Source organism: Lithobates pipiens, unplaced genomic scaffold, assembly GCF_037356315.1.
Source record: "Lithobates pipiens isolate NorthernLeopardFrog02 unplaced genomic scaffold, aLitPip1_a1.2 Scaffold_13, whole genome shotgun sequence".
Taxonomy (NCBI): Eukaryota; Metazoa; Chordata; class Amphibia; order Anura; family Ranidae; genus Lithobates; species Lithobates pipiens.
In genome coordinates this window covers 273,966,636-273,988,743 of record NW_027507718.1, presented here as the reverse complement: position 1 = coordinate 273,988,743, position 22,108 = coordinate 273,966,636, and the positions used below count along the sequence as shown (strand labels likewise).

The window sequence follows — 22,108 nt, the reverse complement described above, 5'->3', positions numbered from 1 at the left end:
TCTAACTTTAGGTAAGAAGCCAAGTAGTTACAGCTGACAGATCTACTAAATGACAGACCTACTGGCGGGACCAACAGGTAATAAACTTGGTTACATGGGGTCTCAGAAAACAAAGACTGCTGTGTTATTGCTATTGTCAGATTGCATCATATATTTAATGCCAGATTCACACTTTTCAAATGATTAGATAATTGAAGCGACTGTTCAGCCAAGATTCTCAACTCAGTAAATCAGTCTCATAGTTATATTTAGTTGTTGAGATGTATTTACTATTACATTGTATCTTCTTTTGTACATTTTTTTTCTTTACAATCCTGGCTCTAAGATTCTGTTTACACCTAAGAGTACTGGAATCACGGGCAGATGGCACCCAAACTTGGTGCGATTGTTGTGTGACAAAATGCATGGAAATCTCTGCAAAGAAATGCACCGCCTACCGTGCCTGACTCAGTGCCAAAATTTGGTACATGAGCTTCTTTGCCACATTTTTGGAGCGGTGGGGGGGCTATTCAAAATGAATAGGGCCATTTCAAAAACCATGCTGCAGCAGTGTCACCCAAGTGTGAACAGGGCCTACCTCTGACTCCAATTCCCCAAAAATTTGAATTGATAGATATGTTACATACGTCACCTGCAATGAGCGGACACCTGATTCATCTACACCTTACTTGATGAATTCCTCTCATGTATGAATGATATACTGTACTAAATTAATCATTTTTTACCCAAGCCTGTTTTCACTTGAAGTTAAAAAAGTTAACATAAATAAAAATGTACCCAAAACATAATTTGGTTAAAGGTAAATGGACCACCAGTGTTGCCAACATCCCAATATAGATTTTTTGAAAATCCCTGATTAGAGGGATATCAGTACCCCCCAGTACAGTAGGACTTTTAAGGCGAACATGTTTATATTATAAAATAAATATATTTATTCAAGAAAAAATTACACATAAAAAAAGGAGAAAAAATAACATATACATAGACATAAAAATCCATACATAATATTGGTGTATGGATATATATATATATATATATACACAATCTCTGAGCAAAGTAGGTTCTACAATCATATATGTTTATGCCCTCAAGGTTTTTTTTGTATATATATATATATATATATATATATATATATATATATATATATATATTTGTTTTAAATTTGCTGCCAAAATTAGGAAGCTGATGATGGAACACCACCCAAGGACGCACACCAGACTGTGCCAAGGAACCAAACGTGGCTGATGCCCCATAAACACAAATGCATTTGCTTTGCCTGATTAGACGTCGCAAGCGGAAACATTGTATAATGTTTCCAGAAACATTCTGATTGACACTAGAGACTTGTGCTGCTCAGTTGCTCTCTATTTTTCATCACTGTGCAGAAAATTGTAGAGGCCGATCTGCTGACAGCCTGAAGATTTACTGCTGCTTAGGGGCTCTAGGCTTCAGCAAAATGGTAACCTCCAGCAAGAAGAAACAGGAACAATGCTGGAAGCAATTTACAGCATACACTAATTTTGGCAACATAGTTATTAATGTGAAATGTATGTTCCTTGCTAAAGAACATTCTTTTTTTTTTAAACTGTTACGGGTTCAAAAAAGACCTCCACATGTGATAATTGTATACCTTAACTCAGGATCAGACACCTAAGGCAACACTAAAACTTGCAGTGAGGGAACAGAGATGGAGAATGAAAATTCATTCTGAAGCCTTACATTGAAGTTGCAAACAAAAATCTGATTTTATATGCAAGATGCCCCACATTACCCCCCACTCAAAATGTCTTTTCCCTCCCAGAAATGCTTTAATTTGAATGCTTAAATAGTAAAGAAAACACAGTTTGTTGCCACAAAGCATACATGAGTCATCAGATTTAGCAATGAATACTTGATAGTGGATGTTGTCTTACAGTTTCTTACCTTTTATTTCTGGATAATACAAAAATGGTTTGGGCTCACTGGTCTCAAAATCAGATTTTCTCCGAAGTTGAACAAACACAGAAACAGGTTTTGAAATATTGGGATCTCTGTATTTAGGAGTTTTAAATACAATTGCAAACTAAAGGAGACAAAAAATTGATTATTGTAAGGTTTTAGCTTTTCTCTGTCAACGTTCTTACACAATTTTTGACAGATATAAAAAAAAACACACTTTCACATTGATCACAAATGAGCACATTTATTTCATATATAACTTTCAGAAATACCATATTTATTGCCATATAACACGCATATGCGTAAAACACGCACCTTCATTTTAGGAGGGAAGTTTCATGAAAATTTTTTTAATTTTAAATAAAGAACTTTGAAGCAAAATAAGGGTCAGTACCCATCAATGCAGCCTCACCATTGCACATCTGCAGCCTCACCTTTGCCCATCAATACAGCTTGATCAATGCCCATCTGCAGCCTCACAATTGCCCATCAATGCAACCTGATCAACGCCCATCTGCAGCCTCACCATTGTCATGAATGCAGCCTGATCAGAGCCAATCTGCAGTCTCACCTCAGATTACTGCTGGAGGGGACAGGGAGGGGGTCGGGACAAGCGCCGTCAGATTACATACAGAGGGAATCTCCTGTTTACTCGGCGGCCTCTTCAATACAAAGTCCTGCCTCCTGGACCGGCTTCTATGATAGACAGAACAGTGTTCCAATGCCAGCCCAGGAGATGGGGCTTCTTATTACACAGGCTGCTGAGTAAACAGATTCTCGCTGTATGTAATCTGACGGCTCTTGTCCCGCCCCCTCCCTATCCCCTCCTAAGCAGCCCAAATTGCAGTATCGGCGTATAACACGCACACACTATTTGCACCCGATTTTCAGGGTGAAAAAGTGTGTGTTATATGCCCAAAAAAATACAGTACCTGAATCTGTCTTTATTTTAGGCACCTGCCATTCCCGACATAGCATCAGTGACACTGGAGAAAGAAGGGCAGTGCTACAAGCCAAGCAGAGATCTACTGCTTTGCCCACTGCTGTCAATTTAACACATAAGCATGCTCAAGGGAAAAGGGATGACCTCATCATTATTCATCTGGTTCTTTATTATTCACTTATGGACTGAATAATTGACTAAGCTGAATTGCTTAATTGCACTGTATTCTGCAGAGAGGACACTGATTTGCCAATGCAGTCTGGCAGAGATGGAGAAATCACAACCATGGCTTATAACTGGCCCAGAACAGCAGTAAAAAAAAACTGAAAGGGGTTCAAACCCTTCCCCACTTTATTTAAAACTAAAGAAAAATGTTTTGGCTGGACATACACTTAAAGTCTCATTAAACCCAAACTATGAAAAACTCTCATTACATGCTATATAACAGAGTGTTCATACTTATAAAGCCACTAAAGCATTCATTTCCATTAAAGATCTGAACTGATATTTATTGCTTTCTTTAGCTCTAAAATAGTACATACCTGCCTGTGAACATCTGTGGGTGAAAAGTCCCCAAACCCTTCCCAAATATGGCCATTCTCATCTTCTTCATAAAAACGTATTTGAATGTCATCTACAACAGACAAACTACTAATGTATCAGGTAAAAACAAAAATAAAATCTCATTAGCTTTAGAACAATATGAGGCCACATTACTAAGACTTGGAGTGCATAAAACAGCTGTTGCAGCATTAGGGCCCTTTCACATGTGTGGACCGTTCAGATCTCCTTGTCAGTTTTTTCGGCGGACCTGAACAGTCACTCCATACATCTTTACATGTCACCGCTGACATCCAATCTGCTCCGCAAAATCCAGACGTATGGAGACCCTATTTTTCATCCGTCTGGCGGATCGGATGAAAATGGACAGGTAGTCCGGTATCATTCGATCACCCATTGTGGAGAGTGGGGATCTGACAGATCCGTCCCTGCACAGTGTGTGGAGATGGACTTGTCATCCGCCGGCTCAGCGGGATCAACGGAGCGATCCCTGCTGAGCAAGAGGATGGCTGAATACGGATCCGCACATGTGAAAGGGGCCTTAGTCTACAAGATTATTGAAAAGCTGAATTCGAAGGATTGCCGTGTAATTAAGTACGATCCATCTCTAATATATGTGGTCATTTTAGGATGCTAATCATGATTACTGGTACTTTACTGTATGCACTGCCTGCCATAAAAGTGTAAACGGTAATTTCATTGAGAACCTGCATATTTTAGCAAGATATGGAAAATGTTGTTATATTCAAAGCAGCTGTTATGTTGGGCTAGTGTGCATCTATTTATTTGAATTTCTAGATCAGGGACAGCAAACTTAAGGATAATAAATTATGAAAAAAATAAAAAGCTTTCAATCGAATATCTACAATATTTAGTAACAAATAATCAACTCAAAGAGGAATGGGTACTATATGAATCACAAAGTTGCACATACCCTTTTGAACTTTGTCACATAGAAGATAAATCTCTTCACCTCCCGTCACACAGCCAGAGGTCCTATCCATTCTCACAATTTTCAAATTAGAAGCATTTGGAGCTTCTGCAAAATAAGGACCAATAAAAAAAGTAAAAAATCACAGATAAAAAGTACTCATTCAACTAAGGCAGATGGCATCAATAAAGTACATATATATATAGAACAATAATACACTAAACTGATTTTGTTTTAATACATGATTAATTCTAGCAATATAAACAGCTTACAATCTTTTTTTTTTTTTTTTTTTTTTTTTTTAGAATGCGATAAGGTAAAAAACCTTGAGGTTTTAGAACCACTTTAAAGCACGTCAATGTGGGTATGTTTAACATAGTAAAATACGTGAAGTCACATAAAAAAAGTTAGTAGCTAGGGCCTTTAGGTTTGCTCACAGAATGTACTATATTGTTATATTTGAGGAATATCATGCTTACTGCTATCATAGATAGGGACTGATATAACAGGTTCCAGTCTTCTTGTGAAGCTTCCATTGCTATCAGGTAGGAAAGCAGTGAACATAAGTCGTACCACGCTCAGGTCTATGTCTTTCGATTGCTGATAGGCTGCTTGACGAATAATCTCTTTTTCTCTCTCTACAACACAAAAATGACATTTGTAAATGTACAATCTTTAACAGATTTGTCCATGCAAACTCCGGATTAAGTATAACCTGTGAGGACAGAAAAAATGTATAAACGAACAATGACTTGTTTGGAAAGGTTAGTCCTAGTCACTGACCTGAGTGAAGCATACAAGAGAAGTGCTTTGAGACTAATTACACATCTCAGGACATGGGATTATAGAACCTTTTTCTTTACTACTGTATGACTGGCACTCTCATACAATACCATCATTTATGGCTAAATTCTAGAACACATTTGTGAGATTTTTTTTTTAGAGACAATCTGATAGCAGCATGTTGCCCAAATTCTTATGGCAACAATACCGCTTTATCAAATTGCTTTTTGGGGAGGGAGAAGGGTTAACCTGTTTATGATAAAATGAAAAATCAACTTGAAACAGTTCAGCTATGCTAGAATACAGTTTACTCAATTTACTTAAACTGAAACTAAAATCTCTCAATCAGCATTAACTATTTTTAACCTTTATGCTGCTAGCCATAGTAAATAGATTGGAAACTATTCTATATTCACTTGTTTAACCTCCCTGGTGGCATGATTATGTTGGATTTTAGGTGCTGAAAGCAGTACAATGTTTTGCATGGAAATTTGGCGTTTTATATTGTAGGCCTGTAATTCTTAGTAATGAGTCTAGTAGACATCCCGGGTATGATAAAATTTGAAAAACAAAATCATAAATTAAAATAGAATAAATAACTATAAATAATTATATCAAATAATAATATAATAATAATAAATATTATTCAATAAAGTATCAAATCAAAAACACTGAAATTTGTTCAGTTGCAGAATTGTCACTGTCATTAGTTTTCAGTATGTGATGACGGATCTCCCCACAAATTACTATCGCTTAATTCTGGGAGTGATTCTAATTTATTATCGCTGTTTTCTAGCTGGTCTAAAATCACTTTTGATGTAAAGGGACAGTTTTGGTTGCTATGGACAATCTCCAGTTTCCAGGCAGAAAGAACAGTTTTTATATTATAAAACTGGATGCAGAGCACTGGACAGACCACTAGGGACAAAAGGGATGTGAAATAATTACATACAGCAATGTAATCTGTAAGATTACATTATACGGTATGTAATGTGTGTGTTTCACTTTTAGAATTTGGCGCCGTTCTCCGTCCTCACGCGTTGCAACGCTCGCAGGGAACGGAGCTTGGCTCCGTGATAGATCGAGCGGAGGACGAGCCACTCGCACTGCGGGAAGACATTGCTGGATCCAGGGGACAAGGTAAGCATACTCATTCTGGATCCTGTAATGCAATCCCGAGTCTGGCTCGGGGTTACCGCTAATGGTACTGAATTTTCACCCCCCGAGCCAGACTCGAAATACCGCCAGGGGGGTTAAACTTTTTTGCCTTTCTTCAGCTGCCTTCTGTTTTTTGGCTTAGGCCAAAATGTCATCACACATCCCATGGGAAAATCTGTTGTTTAATCTGGAGGAGGGGAGGAGCAGCCTTCTCAGGTAAACACACCCTCCTGCCTGCCTACCTAGCCTAAGGGCAGATGGATTCCAACAAGTAAATGATAAGAAAGTCTTCTGCTCTTAGTCAAGATTGCCATGGCTAGAAATGCTAAGGGGGTGTTTTCAACTAAATAAAGCATGACAAGTAAGAATGGGTGAGTTTGCTTTGAATATTAAAAATGAATTAAACCACACTTTCAGTTTATGGTGTTCAGATACAGTTTATTTTCCGCTTTAAATTTTATCAACTTTTATCAACTGAAAGTTAGCTTTCAAAGTACTTCTGAGCAGGACTACAGGCCTGTTCAGATCAGGGTAAGCAGTAACTTTGGGACTGTAGGAAAAAGGAGTGGCTTTCAAAAAGGACCTATTCACATATGGGTGATTTGGAATCAGTCAGAATCGCTGCAACTCTGAAATTGCGGCAAAAGGCCCACAGGGTGTTTCCGCGTGAGAAAAAAAAATGCAAGCAGAAAACACAGGTTTTTGCTATGGGTAGTGTGAATGGGGCCAAAAAGTAGCAATGTATGAAGTGATTTTCATTTTGCAGATGTTGGTAAGATTTTGCCAAAGTTTCAGTTTTTTGCTCACTGAGCTGCTGTGAAATTTGCTTAAACAAAGAGTGCATGTTTTTTTCTCTTTTTTTGTATTTGATCATTATTTGGGTACTGTCACATCTAGTTCTTTTCACTTTTTTTTAATTTCTGTGAAAAAAAACCCATAAAGATGCTGTTTTTTGGCACAAGAAAAAGGCTAGGACAGTTGAGAGAAACTTCCATAATCCCTCAGGGACCATTTAAATCCCATTTTACACTTAACAATAACCTTAATTTTATCTAAACGTTATCTTCCAAACTGACCCCAAAGCATTTTTCAAAAATTTGATTTTGCAGACAACTACAGATTTTCACAAAAATGTTATAGAAGTAGCTCTTAATTTTGCTCATCCGTAGTCTTTAGATATGGAGGCAGGAAGGAGCCTGATCTAGGAGAGGGCTAAATACAGCTGGCCTAACATTGTAGACTCATTTGCTGAGAATTTCTCTGTAAACCATTTGGGGAGCTGTGAAATATTTGATAAATAAGGTATATGCATATATAAGAAAATTTCAAAACTTACATTAATTACTAATTTGTAAACAGGATATTTAAAAAAGTTACACATCCTTTTTCAGTTAGTACAATCTATACTTTAAGGTGCACGGACACTTTATGTGCATTGTAGTGAGCATGTAAACCCATGGTACAATACGCTTTGTATGCACTATAGGTTACATACATTGTATGATCAATTTTAAAGGTGAACTCTGGGCAACATAAACAAAATTACCTTTGTAGTGGGGCTCCCCCCACCCTGCAAGGGTGAAATGCTCCTTTTTACCTAAAGTGCCTTATCCCTCACTTCTGTAGGCTGTACCTTCTGTTCCTTATCTGTAGGTTGTACCTTCTGTTCCTTATCCCTCACTTCTGTAGGCTCCTCCTTCCATGTGACTAGTCCTCTAAAGTCTGCTTTGGCTCTGTGGCTGGCAGTCACAGCTGTGAAGTCATTGTTTACAATGCAGGCCCAACAGTCGTGCGTTGTGAGTGAGGATGCAATACAAGGAAAGCCCTACTCCAAGGGAACTTTTCTTGTATACAGTCAATAAAGAAATGCACCTTATAATGAGAGCTTTGTTGTGCTCTGGAACAAATAAATAGAGTGCCTTTTTATGGCCCTGTGATGTGCAGATAAGATCCCACTGAAAATAACTGGGCTTGTTCAATAAAAAAAATGTGATGAAGTGCCAAAAATACGTTACTGTGCATATAAAAACACGTGCATGTAAGGATAAGTTGTTAAGGGTGTTCGACTAGCTTCATAAATTCCTTAAGGGAAGGTACAATGATTGATGTAATACCAATAGGTAAGATATTTTGAAAGCAAACATAGAGGAAGCAGGAAAATAGTCTTACATATTAAGGGAGAAATATTAGTAAAGCAGACACAGAAAAGAAAGGACAGGCACACTTAAAACAGACAAGAAAAAGAGAATTTTTCTACTTATTATTAAAAAGAAATGCATCCATCAACATTAAAAATGAAAAGATAGAAGAAACAAGATAGTAATTAAATATTACCCACCAGTCAGTGACCTATCCCCTGAATATTGGTAGTTTAACTCAGGATGAACCAAAAGACCAGCGTTGTATCCCTTCTTAAAAGCATCAATCATACGCATTTCCAGTATCTCAATCACTTTTTTCTTTGTGACATGAAGAATTCCTAGATTGGGGAACCTGCAAGTTATGCAGCACATACAAAAAAATTATTGTATATCATGTTTAGAAGAGTGCTACCGTTTCAAACTGTATGATCATGGTTTACTATGTGAGCAGTCTTTCTTTCTCCTCCATGAGGAGTTTTGGATAGAGTGGAGTGGGACTAGAACACCTGGCTCTGAGGTTGATTTACTAAAACGGGAGACTGTAAAATCTAGTGCAGCTCTGCATAGAAACCAATCAGCTTCCAGTTTGTTTAGTCAAAGATTTTGCACTCTCCAGTTTTAGTAAATGAACCACTTTGCCTCCATTAAGGAGATTCACCCTCTCTATTTATCCTGTTTACAATTATCATCAGGGACCTCCTTCTTGCTTGAGGTAGTTTCTGCCTTTCACCTTAACAAGCATATCCTTCTTTAGTCCCTCTGTTGGCTGCAGTTCACCAAAAGGAAGTTTCCCCCTGGATTTGGTCATGGATTTAGTCTTTTTTTCACCCACTGCTTCTTTCAGGAAGATTGAGTCTCTTTTTGTCATCCAAGAAGAGAGAACCAGCTTCTTGTTGCACCATTTCTAGGTGGTTCAGGAACACTATCATCTAACCTTTACCAATAAGGCACACTGCACTGTGAGTATTGGGCATTTTGCTATCAAATAACTGTTTCCCAACTTGTTAGGCTGTCACCTGGTCTTCTGTTCACACAGTCTCTAAGTTCTACTAGGTGGACATTTTGGCTTCACCCGATGCTAGCTTTGGATGTTAGGTCCTTCAGACAGCTCTTTGAGGTGCAGGCAGTCCTCAGTTTTCCTGAGTTTTTTTTTTTTTTTTTGTCTGTTGGTAATTGTTTGCTATGTTGCCCACCTTTAGTTTGGCTGTTGGAAGGTCTGGAAGGTTAACAACTTCACGTGTCCCTCAACAGACATGAAAGAAAACAGAATTTTTCTACTTACGGTAAAATCCTTTTCTTGGCATCCACTGAGGGACACATTTGTTTGTGCTTATGATTTTAGTACTGCTTTGCTATAAAACTGGTGCATGCTGGTGGTAGGAGGGATTATCCTGGGCTGGTCTACAGTTGTTTTGTTTGCCAGTGTCCAATCGTCTTGTTGGCAGTAAAAAATTAAGGTTAAAGACTTCCTGTGTACCTCAATGAATGCCAATTAAACTCCAATTAAAGAATTTTACGGCAAGCGCAAAAATCCTATTTTACACTAGAAATTGGGTAGATTTTGGCTTTCCTAGATTTTAGCTTTAAACTAACTAGGTGTTTAAAACAAACAAAAGTTTACTTTTTACTAAAAACAACAGGGCAAGTGTAGCAAAACACTGTGCTCAAACTCATTGTGTATCAGCATAAAGTTTAAAGTTGAACTCCAGGCAAACAAGGAAATACACAGATTTTATACATACAGTATAAGGGAGCCGTTTGTCTACCAAAGGATTTATATTTCTATCCATCCAGTACAGAGATTCAGACAGCTCTGCACACAGCCTTATCTGCCAAGGCAGACTTAAGTCTTTGCTGCAGTTAATTAATCTTTACAGGTCTTATCCTTCCCATAAGGCTGGCGAAGGACAGGAGAGGTAGCACACTGATGGACTTATGCCTCTTGTTAGCACATGAGCACTGCAGCACAGCCGACTGGATCATTGTTTTATTTTCTTCCTCCCCCATCTGCTATACAGTGGATTGGAAAAGGCTGATACCAGCTCAAAATCAGGTACTGCTTGTATTAAAAAAATAGGATTTTTTGTACTCACTGTAAAATCCTTTTCTCTGTAATTCACCGACCGACACAGCTCCTCTCTGTAACAAAATGGGTTGTCAGCCCTATCACTGGAGATTACTAGGCAAAGTTGTAATACAACACTTCAGAACATTTAGTTCCTCCCAGGGGGCGGTCCCTAGGCTACAACTCCCAAAGCCTGCCCTAGCAGACTCAGTACGTCAACAAGCAGTATAACGTATAGAGAAAAAGGAGGGGCGGGTGCTGTGTCGGTCGGTGAATTACAGAGAAAGGTATTTTACGGCGAGTACAAAAAATCCTATTTTCTCTTATATTCACCGACCGACACAGCTTCTCTCTGTAACAAAATGGGATGTCCCCAAGCAGTGCCAAACGAGGGGTGGGAAAAGAGCATAAAACTTCATCCGCCATGGCAAGTTCGAACTAGTGAAACTCTACCCACCAAACAGTGCGTGGAAAAACCACCACAAAAATCAGGGTATCCTCAACAGGAGTGATTACCCAAAAACCGCACCAAAACTGCGGAAGTAATGCAACAGTGCATTAAAATCAGGGTATACTCAACAGGAGTGATCACCCCAAAAAAAACAGTACTGTGTTTTTTCGAAAAAACAGGAAAAATTATATTTTGCATTTTTAATTGCAACTACATGGCAAAACTTTGTGGCCAAAGCAGGCATCAGCCGATGCACTGACGTCTACCCTGTAAAATTTGGTAAATGTGTGGACAGACGACCAAGTCGCCACCTTACTCACCTGAACGGCAGACGCCTGGTGTCGGAAAGCCCAAGACGTTCCGATTGCCCTCGTGGAGTGGGCCGTGACCGGAAAGGGGGGCACCTGCCCCTTCAAGGCGTAGGCTTGTACTGCAATCTGTCTGATCCACCTGGAAATGGTGGCCGACGAGACCGCCATGCCTTTCTTTGGACCAGCCACCGAAACAAACAGTGAGCCTGACTTCCGAAAGGGAGCCGCGGCAGACAAATACACCCTAAGAGCCCGAACCACATCCAGAGTGTGAAGGGCCACCTCCTTAAGATGTTTCGGCTTAGGACACAGAGATGGCAACACAATGTCCTCATTGATATGAAAAGCTGAGACTACCTCTGATAGAAAGGATGGTTGCGGACGCAACACCACCTTATCCTCGTGGATAACCAGATAGGGCGACTTGCAAGATAAGGCTGCCAGTTCCGAAACCCTCCTGGCCGATGCGATGGCCACAAGAAAGACCACTTTCTGGGAAAGAGTCAACAGGGGAATCTCCCTGATATTTTCAAATGGTGGTTTTTGAAGCGCTGATAACACCAGGTTCAAATCCCAAGGGGGTAACGGTGGACGCACCGGAGGGACTACATGACAAACCCCCTGAACAAAGGTACTCACTAACGAGGGAGACACCAGGGGTCGCTGAAAAAAGACAGCCAAAGCTGAAATTTGTCCTTTAATAGTGCTCAATGCCAATTTCTGGTATAATCCTTGCTGAAGAAACAGCAGGATCCTGGATATGGAAAAGCAGTGCGGATGGCATCTTTTCTCCTCACACATGGAGATATAGGCCTTCCAGGTACGATGATATATCTTCCAAGAGGAAGATTTTCATGCTCTCAACATGGTTGGGATCCCCGATTCCGACAAACCCTGGTTCCTCAACACTTGGCTCTCAATAGCCATGCCGTTAAACCCAGCGATGGTAAAGCAGAATGGAGAATCGGACCTTAAACCAGAAGGTCCTCCCGCAATGGCGGTCGCCAGGGAGCGTCTGCACACCAAGGATTTTAAGGCCAATCTGGGGCAACCAGTATTACTGGGATCCCCTCAGCTTCCACCCTGCGAAGCAGGCGTGGCAACAGTTTTAGTGGAGGAAAGGCATAGATCAGCTGGTACTGATCCCACTTTGCCACCAGCGCGTCCGACGCATCTGCCCATGGATCTCTTGTCCTGGACACGAATCTTGGCACCTTCCGATTGAGATGGGAGGCCAGGAGAGCCACGTCTGGTGTGCCCCCCCTCAGGCACAGTGACTTGAAACCTCCGGATGCAATGCCCATTCTCCTGGGTCCAGCATCTGGTGACTCAGATAGTCCGCCTGCCAGGTTTCCACTCCAGGAGTGTAAATGGCCGACAGGGCCGGTACATGTCGCTCTGCCCACTGAAGTATGTTAGCGACCTCCCGAGCAGCGGCTGAGCTTCTTGTTCCCCCTTGGTGATTGATGTATGCCACCGCGGTGGTATTGTCTGATTGGATCCTGATCGTACTTCCTTTCAGTCTCATTGATCATGTGGATAGGCACAGCCTGATCGCTCTCAATTCGAGCAGATTGATCGGCAACCTGGATTCTTCAGTCAACCAGAGGCCCTGGGCCGACTGAACCCCCATCACTCCACCACAGCCGGATAGTCTGGCGTCCTTTGTGATCACTGTCCACTTCAGAGGTAGGAAAGATTTTCCTGACTAAATCACCGGGGACCTCAACCACCAGATCAGTGAGTCTTTGACTGACTGGCACACCTGGATCTGGCGATCCAGGGACAACTGAGATTTGTCCCATTTTGACAAATCTCCTACTGCAGGACTCTGGTATGGAACCGGGCAAACGGTACCGCCTCGAAGGAGGCCACCATGAGCCCCACGACTCGCATGCAAAAGCAAAGCGACGACCACTGACGGTTCGTCAGCAATGTACCCACGGATCTGAGCGTCTGCAGATTGTCTGAAGGGAGAACACTCGCTTCCAAGGAGTCCAGCAGCAAGCCTAGGTACTCCAGAGGTTGGGTCGGCACCAACAACGACTTCTTTATCACAGGAGGAGATCGTCTCGGTATCCCACGACCTCGACCGGAGCTACCCTTGGTAAAGACTCGGGGGGCTGATGCCAGGCCAAAAGGGAGAGCCACAAACTGAAAGTGGGCTTCCCCAACTGCAAATCGCAGAAACTTCTGATGCCTCAGGCATATGAGTATGTGCAGGTACGCATCTTGGATGTCCAAAGATGCCAGGAATTCCCCTTGATGGAGTGCAGCGACTACCGAGCGAACTGATTCCATTCTGAACCTCTGCACTTTTACAAAGTGATTGAGGGCTTTTAGGTCCAAGATTGGACGTACCCCTTCCTTTTTTGGAACTACAAACATATTTGAGTAGAATCCCTGGAAGCGTCCCGAGTCCGGAACCAATACAACCACCCCGCGACTCAGCAGGTTCCTTACTGCCCCCAAGAGGGCCTCCCGGCGAACCGGGGAAACGGGTATGCTGCAGGGGAAGAATCTTTTCTGTGGCCAAGAGAGGAACTCTATCTTGTAGCCGGAGGAAATAGGAAATCAGAACGCAAACTCATCGGTCGGACAGTTGAGAGGACCACCGGGCTGCAAACGCCCGAAGACGGCCCCCCACCCGAAAACAAGGGTGCGGGCGAACCTTCATGCGGTAGCACTTTTTGTCGCAGGCTTGCTAGGCTTGCGGTGCCAGGGATGCTTTTGTCCGCCCATGGCCATTCTGACGGGCTGGGGACGCCTTGTCGAAGCCCCGGCGGACAAAAAAGCCGTTTGTGAGAGGAAAAAAGGGTCCTTGCCTACGGCGTGGCTCCTTAGACTTCCTGGCCTGTGGGAGTAGTGTACTCTTACCACCAGTGGCATTTTTAATAATGTCATCCAAAGCGGCTCCAAAGAGCCGGTCGCCAAAGGAAGGGAAGATCCGCCAGGGCTTTTTGGGATGTCTGGTCGGCAGACCAGCATTCTAACCAGATTAGGCACCTCAGCACCACAGTTTACACTGAAGCCCTGGATAACAATGGGAGAGTATCCAGGGATGCGTCACAGACATACTTAAGGCCTTGCACTAGTTGGTCTGCTAGTTCTACGCAGACGGGACAAGCCTGTTGCTCTCCCAATTCGTGATGCAAAACTTTTGCCCACTCAGTCAGTGTCTGCGACACTAGTGTGAATGCCAGTACTGGTCGCATGGCGGACCCCACAACCGCAAACGAGGAACGAGACACTACCTTGGCCTTCCTGTCTGTGGGATCCTAAAATGCAGTCCCTTCTACCGGGATTTTGGTTACTTATTTAACCTGGATACTGGGGAGTCCTTTCCTCAAAGGGGTAACGCACCGCCATGTTTTTGGGGACCGAAAAGGTCCGTTGCAGTCGACCCATTCCCTGTAAATGAGCATGTCAAAATAAGTCAGATATGGGAACACCTTAGGTGAACGTGCTGGCTTGAAGGACCCAAAAGGGACCGGTACATCAGCAGAGGGATCTGCTGGCTCCTGAATCTTCAGGGTATCACGCACAGCTGTGATAAGTGCTCCAACAAGAGCTTTGTCGTGCACAGACCCGGACGGGGACTCATCCTCACTGTCCGAACAGTCCTGGGCAGCGTCATCTGATACAGAGCAGGGGTCACCAGCCTCAGCAGGGCCCGAGTCTGCATCAGAGCTCTCCCCAGAGGACGGGAGGACAGGGGCCTCTCTAATGCACCTTTCTTCCCACGCACCGCCTCCATCCTAGCAACAAAGAATTGAGGACCGCTGTCAGGGTGTCCATGGGCACTGCGCAGTCCGCAGGTGACCCGTTTGCCTGGATTTCGGGGGAAGAAACAGCAGTTTCTGAAGCCATGCTGACCCTACCCTGTCTGCCGCCTGAAGGGGACTTAGGACAGTGAAAAGTCCCACCCTCCTGCTGCCGCTGACTGGGGGGCTCCTACCTGCCGGACTCACCACCCTGAGGAGTTCTGTGCTGAATACAAAGCAATGCCTGCAGCACCCAGGGGTTCCCAAGCGCAGAGGGGCAAAAAACTGTGTCGGCAGCAGCCGTGGAAATGAGCGCTAAAACGATCTGTACAGCATGCTCAGGCTTTAGGAAAATGGCCGCCCGGCGTCCTATACACAGACAGGAACCACAGGAAGCAAGGCTGTGAAAGCACATGTCATGCTGCTGCTAGAGAACACTGAACGAACGTGCTCAGGCCTCTGGAAAATGTCCGCCAGTGTCCCGAATAGGAAAACTCACAGAAAATGGCCGCTGAAGCCCATGTAGACAACCTGCTCTGCCCATACCTAAAATGGCCGCCAGACATCGCCATGAGGTGAAAATAAAACACCCCCTGCAGAGTCACAGCGCTGGCCCAACACAGTAAAACCTCACAGGCACCTTCCAGGGACCCCCACACAGGACCCAGGACCACCGCTATCCATTCAGCCCCCCCATGACAGGTGAGAGTCCACAGAGAGCCCCTGCATAGGATACACACACCGCTCAGCAGACACATGCAGTGACTTCCCCGGAGGGGGGATAGAGGGAAGATAGGGACAGGGGAGAAGGAGAGGGAGGTGAGGTGGCCCCCAAATCGATCTCCCAGGGAATGCCCAGCTGCTCAGCCCCACCGAAGCAGAGAGAACTGTACTTACCAGTCCTGAAGAGCTGGGAGACATTCCATTACAGACCCACTCACTGATCAGTACAGGGTGGCTGTTAGCCTCAGCATTCTGTGAGCCAGACATCAGTAGCCTGGTCATATGTATGCCCCGGAGCATAAAAGCTCACGACCACCTCTGGAGCTGAGGTATGTTGTGGCCTGCTGAGCCGTAGCTGCGACCTGCACACGCTCGATGGCTGGACTGGGGAGACTACAGGGATAAGTGAACTAGCCTGTCACCCAGCCAGCTGTTGATAGAAGATCACAGGATCAATCATCATGCGCAAAAAGCAAAGCTTCTGCATCAAAAAAACACGTACCTATGGGACCGCAGGGTTCCTAGGTGCATCTCCTTCACTAGGCAAAATAAAACTGAGTCTGCTAGGGCAGGCTGTGGGGGTTGTAGCCTAGGGACCCCCTCTGGGCGAAACTAAAAGTTCTGAAGTGTTGTATTACAACTTTGCCTAGTAATCTCCAGTGATAGGGCTGACAACACATTTTGTTACAGAGAGGAGCTGTGTCGGTCTGTGAATATAAGAGAAAAAAATATTTAAAAGGGATTCTAAAATCAACTTTTAATAACGCTACTGAGTTGGGCTGTGTGTATCCATAGATATACACAGCACTAAAGCCTAACATAAGCATTAGGGATGAGCCATATGAGGCGTTTGCGGAAAATTCCAGCGCTGTGGAATGCCCCATAATGCAATGCGAGATCGCGATGCATTGGCGTCTGATGATCGGCCAAAGCATGCTCAATCTCAGAGTGCGCTCTGCTGCAAGAACCATAATTGGCCAAAGGCAGGGTGCCTTTGGACAATCATGGCTCAGGGGGACTAAGTCCATGCCCAACACTATATAAGGCTGCTTACATAGTAACTGTGTGGCTGGAGATAGATCGAGCTAGATTAGGCAGGAAGGTTAGTTAGTGGCGTGCAGTGTATTTTAAATAAATATATATACATACGTACACACACACATACAGTCTAATATATAATATATTTATTACACACACACATATATAAAAATATATATAAATATATATAGCCAAAGGGCCTGTCATGGACTTGGACTGGGGGGGGGGGGGGGGGGCGCAAGCCGTTTTTTCAATATTTTTTTAAAATTTATATTGCAATACATTACAGCCATGAGCAATTTTAAGTGACTTTTTTTCCTTTAGAAATGCGGCACAGTAAAACACATCGGAAAGATGCACTACTTTACAGGCAGACTAAGAGAACAAACGGCCCCCCCCCACCCCCGGCACCATAGTTAAAGGAATATTTAATTTTTATTGTTTCACTTTAAGCATTATTGTTGGTTGTTTGTTGGTTGTTTTTAAACTTTTTGTTTGCATTGATACATGTCCCCCGAGGCAGTACCTGTGTTCCCATACACTTTTTATGACAATAACTTCATACAAGCCTTTAAATTGAGCACTTTTGATTTTTCATGTGCCATGGACTTTAAAGGTGTTCGCACAATTTTTTTGCTTGTTTGCATTTTCTGGTGCGAACCAAACCAGGGGGTGTTTGGCTCATCCCTAATAAGCATGAAAGACAGGGAATCAGGCTCATAATAAGTATCATGTAAATAAAAAATCATAAACTGTACACCACATTGACTATCTTCTGTTCAGTGTCTCAATTTAACAGTAATAATTCGAGGTGCCAATATTTTATTGTTGCCAGCTAAAGAGTACTTAAATTTGCATAAAAAGCTAAAAACAAGTATAGTCAAATCGTTTTTTGCTGTAAATCAGTTGGTTCAAAGAGAACTGGACACAAACGTGCATATTTATATTTTGCAGTGCTTTATCAGTGAACAAAATTATAATTAACTTCCTGTACCAAAAGTTTCTATATTACAAATATGTTTTAGGTACTGAAAGTATGGTTTCACACAAAGGGCCTCAAAGACAAACACTGGAAGAAAGTAAAAGTGGATTTTGCATCTGCAGCAGTCAATCACTCATTCTTTACACTCATACGTACGTATTATATATATATATATATATATATATATATATATATATATATATATATATATATATATACACATACACACATACACACACACACACACACACACACACATATATACACACAATTAAAATGGTTTTAAACCATCACCATTTTTCTCTTGGTGTCAGGAAAAACTGTCAGAAGTGATTCATGCTGATAGCAGAACAAGGCAGAAGACAGAAATGGCACTTAGTGCTCTTAATTGAGACAAGTACACACTATATAGAAGGCTATAGTTTGTTCATATTTCATGTCTGAGGCTTACAATAACTAAATTAGAATGGCTGGAGAAAAAGCATGCACTTGAAATACAGCCACATGTAGAGTGTCGGCTGTTTACAGCCCCATGTCAGGTAGCGGCAGGGAAGTCAGCACTTGAGTCCCAGGTCATGAACATTGATTAGTTCTCTTGGGTATTCTCAAATGACTTGGCCATAACTGCACCTCACACTACAGTTCTTGGGTGGCTCTGCAGCTTCTTGATCAGCTCTGTGTCTGGATTGTATTAGCAACTCCCCCCAGCCCTGTATACAGAACAGTGCTCAATCAGTGCAGAAGAGGGGGAATACTGAGGATCAGTACAGCTGCTACCACAAAAGATAACATTGTGACCGATAGCAGCTCACTGTGGTGAGTACAAACCTGCTCAATGAGGTATACCTACCTATACCCTACCACCTACCTACTGTGTACCTACCTGCTATCTACTGTGCTACACCTTATAAATGAATCAACTTAGCAACAGTGTTAATTTCATCAACGAAAATGTTTTCTTCAACTTTTTCGTCAGCAGCATTTTTACAGTGAGAGAAGTGAAACGAAAAGTACACCATATTTTCGTCCACTGACGAAAAATATGACAAAAATCAATTCTGTTTTCATTAACAAACAAAAAGTAAATGCAAATGTGAGGCAGGGACGTTTACCCTTATGAACCAACTTCCAGTTTCCATGGAACTGCTTTCGCTCCCAGCAAGCAAGTGACTGTGTGCAACCATGATTACAGGCCACACCGTGACGAGTACAACTGCCAGAGACCAGAGCAGCACTGTGCATTACAGTTAGGCCTCCTGAGTCCCGACAAGAGTCCCACTCCCGAGTCCTGATGACCGCCCACGTCTAGTGCAGAGAGCAGACAGAGCACGCACTGTGAGTGTGCAGTGTACATTACAATTACAGCAGGCCTGAGAAGGCCTCCACTCAGACCACCATCTGTCCAGAGCACTGTGCACCATGCATCACAGGCCTCCTCTGACCAGTGGCATCCAGGGCACTGTGCAGTACAGGCCACCCCTGAGACCACCACCCAGCACTGTGCAGCATTACAGGCCTCCTCTGACCAGTGACCATCGGCATGGCGGCATCCAGAGCATTGTGCATTGCAGGCCATTCCTCAGACCCGAGATCACTATCCAGCATTACAGACCTCCTAACTATTAAAATAACTATTTTCATATTACTGGGTTTAGCAGCACTCTAATACCATAAATAATAACATATTAGATTTCTTTTACACCAGGAGTATATAATGAGTTTGAAAATTCTATAGCAATTTCTAAATAATGCGTTACAATTTAACTAAACACATGAGATTTTAGTTAACTAAAGTGATTTTATTCGACTAACGTGTACTGGAGATTTTAGTCGACTAAAATATGACTAAAACTAAAACCATTGCAGATGACTAAAATGGGATTAAAATGGAATTTTAGGCAAAAGACTAATTAAAACAAATTAAAAATGCGATGCAAAAAGTAACACTGCTTAGCTACCTGCTAAATAACCTTATCTAACTCCTTTGTACCCAACTGATAATTACACCATACCAACTAGAAGACCTTACCTACCTCATGTACAACTATTATCATACTCTCTGTACTCCTCTACTGTTATTACTGCCTGCCTTAACACTATCCATCTCCTTCACAAACTGCTTGCCATCACACTCTCCATATTCCTTTCATGCACCTACAGCCTGCTGTCACATCATCTACACTTCTCTCTGCACATAATTCCTACCGTCTCAGGCCTGGTTAACACCTGTGTGTTTTTTGGTGCTTTTTGCAGAAATGCTCTACAGTTCATTTAATATGGTTTCCTATTGGACAGGTTCACATCTATGTTTTTTTTCAACTGCTGCATTTTTGGAAAGGATCAGGGACTATTTTAAATGCAAAACAATGCTTTTTTTAAAAACTTTTTTGGTTCAATATACTTCAACTGAGAAGCTGCAGAACATGTAGTGTGTTTTTGCTGCGATTTTGCCGCAATTTGCGTTCTTTAACCACTTCCTGAAAAAGCCCTTTTTTGTGATACGGCACTGCGTTGCTTTAAATGACATTTGCACGGTCGTGCAACATTGTACAAAAAAAAAATGTATGTATTTTTCCCCCCCACAAATAGAGCTTTCTTTTGGTGGTATTTGATCACCTCTGCAGTTTTTATTTTTTGCGCTATAAACAAAAAAAGGAGTGGCAATTTTGAAAAAAACACAATATTTTGTACTTTTTACTATAAAAAATATCCCCAAAAAATTAAAAAAACAAAACAAAAAAAACACATTTCTTCATCAGTTTAGGCCAATATGTATTCTTCTACATATTTTTGATAAAATCGCAATAAGCGTATAATGATTGGTTTGTGCAAAAGATTTTATAGCGTCTACGAAATAGGGGATAGATTTATGTAATTTTTATTATTATTTTTTAAGGGTTTAACTGTTCCCTATATGTGTTTCTAACTGTGGGGGGATGGGACTGCCTAGGGGAGGAGACATATCGTTGTAAAAGGAGGCAAATCATGGTAAAATTGTGTGTGCAAAAACAAAAACGCAAAGCAAAAAGCACTGCAGAAACGTTTTAAAAGCAAATTACATAGGTGTGAACTGAGCCTTAGCCTCTGCACTCCTTAACTGTACATATGGGCTGCTGTCATACCCTCAGAACTCCTCTGCTGCCATCATACTCTTTGTATGCCTCTCCTGCACAAACTGCCTGTCATAATATCCTCCACACCCCTCTCTTGCACATACTGCTTGTCCGTATAAGCTTTGAACTCCTCCCCTGAACATTTTACCCACTGTCAAACACATATGGGTTGTCGTCATACTCCCTGCATTCCTCCCTTGCACATACTAGCTGCCATTATACCCTCCACCTTAACATTTCTTCGACATTGTTTGTAAATTCTTCAACCTTATGCTAGTGTAATTAAAATTCAAGTGGCAGTAAATTTTGCAAAATGATTAACTAATACTGAATGACAGCGATCAGTTCAAGTAGCTTACCCTGGCCCACAAGTGTGGTGACAATGCAGTGGTGCGGCCAAATAACATTGCTAGACTGCAAACCCAGAATGCTTTAAATCCAAAATGTAGTAATGTGTAGGTTATTACTACTTGATAAGTATGTTTGTATAGTACTGAATGCATGCATTTTTTATTTTAAACGACTACAGCAAAATATCTCAGGCAAAAACCAAACCAAATGGTCTGATGCTTTAATTTATTAAAATTTGCAGTCCATGTCAACTTTAAGATATGTAACGCCTTTCTAGCATCACAGGAAGATTTGGTGTGAATACTGGTGTCGCACTGTCGCTAGTCATCTAGTGTGGGAAGTGCCATTTTAGTGTACATAAACCTCAAAATAATGTCATTGAAGTGTGAAGCATGCTGTGGTTTGGAATGTTTGAACAGCTCATGTACCAAGGCTTACTAGTCATTTCCTGCTCTCGTTTATTTAACCCTTTAACCATTAGAGAAAACATGTAAGAAAATGTTATTACATAAGTTAATCCAACAAATGCTTACCCAACTACCATGTCTTTAGGACCCATATTTATAGAACAAACTCCGTCTTCACAATGCCTCCCTACTAGGCTGTGGGCATGTAGCCGGACATCTTTGGCATTGGTTACCAGCTGGACAATAATTTTAGCATGGCCAATGTAATTGTAGATCTGTTGAGAGAAGAGGAAAATGTTTACCAGAATAGTATAGCCAAATAGTATATTATAACAAGTATTCTGCCACATATGACTGTAAGGCTGGGTTCACACCTAATGCCGATGCCACTCCCAACAGGGCTCCTGTGCGTCCTGGTTCATCATTTCAGGTCCAAATTCAACCCAAA

General features: G+C 42.1%; 1 protein-coding gene across 8 annotated transcripts in view; it reads right to left on the bottom strand.

Annotated features, from left to right (window-relative positions):
* NFKB1 (nuclear factor kappa B subunit 1) overlaps positions 1–22,108 on the bottom strand; it is a 192,899-nt gene that overhangs the window by 59,650 nt on the left and 111,141 nt on the right. For all 8 annotated transcript variants that reach the window (XM_077476639.1, XM_077476641.1, XM_077476640.1 and 5 more), the window contains 6 exons: positions 21,787–21,935; positions 8,653–8,807; positions 4,853–5,011; positions 4,377–4,481; positions 3,424–3,515; positions 1,924–2,062 (listed from right to left, as the gene is read on the bottom strand). In XM_077476639.1, the coding sequence (XP_077332765.1) occupies positions 1,924–2,062; positions 3,424–3,515; positions 4,377–4,481; positions 4,853–5,011; positions 8,653–8,807; positions 21,787–21,935 (799 nt within the window). The remainder of the gene's footprint in view (positions 1–1,923; positions 2,063–3,423; positions 3,516–4,376; positions 4,482–4,852; positions 5,012–8,652; positions 8,808–21,786; positions 21,936–22,108) is intronic.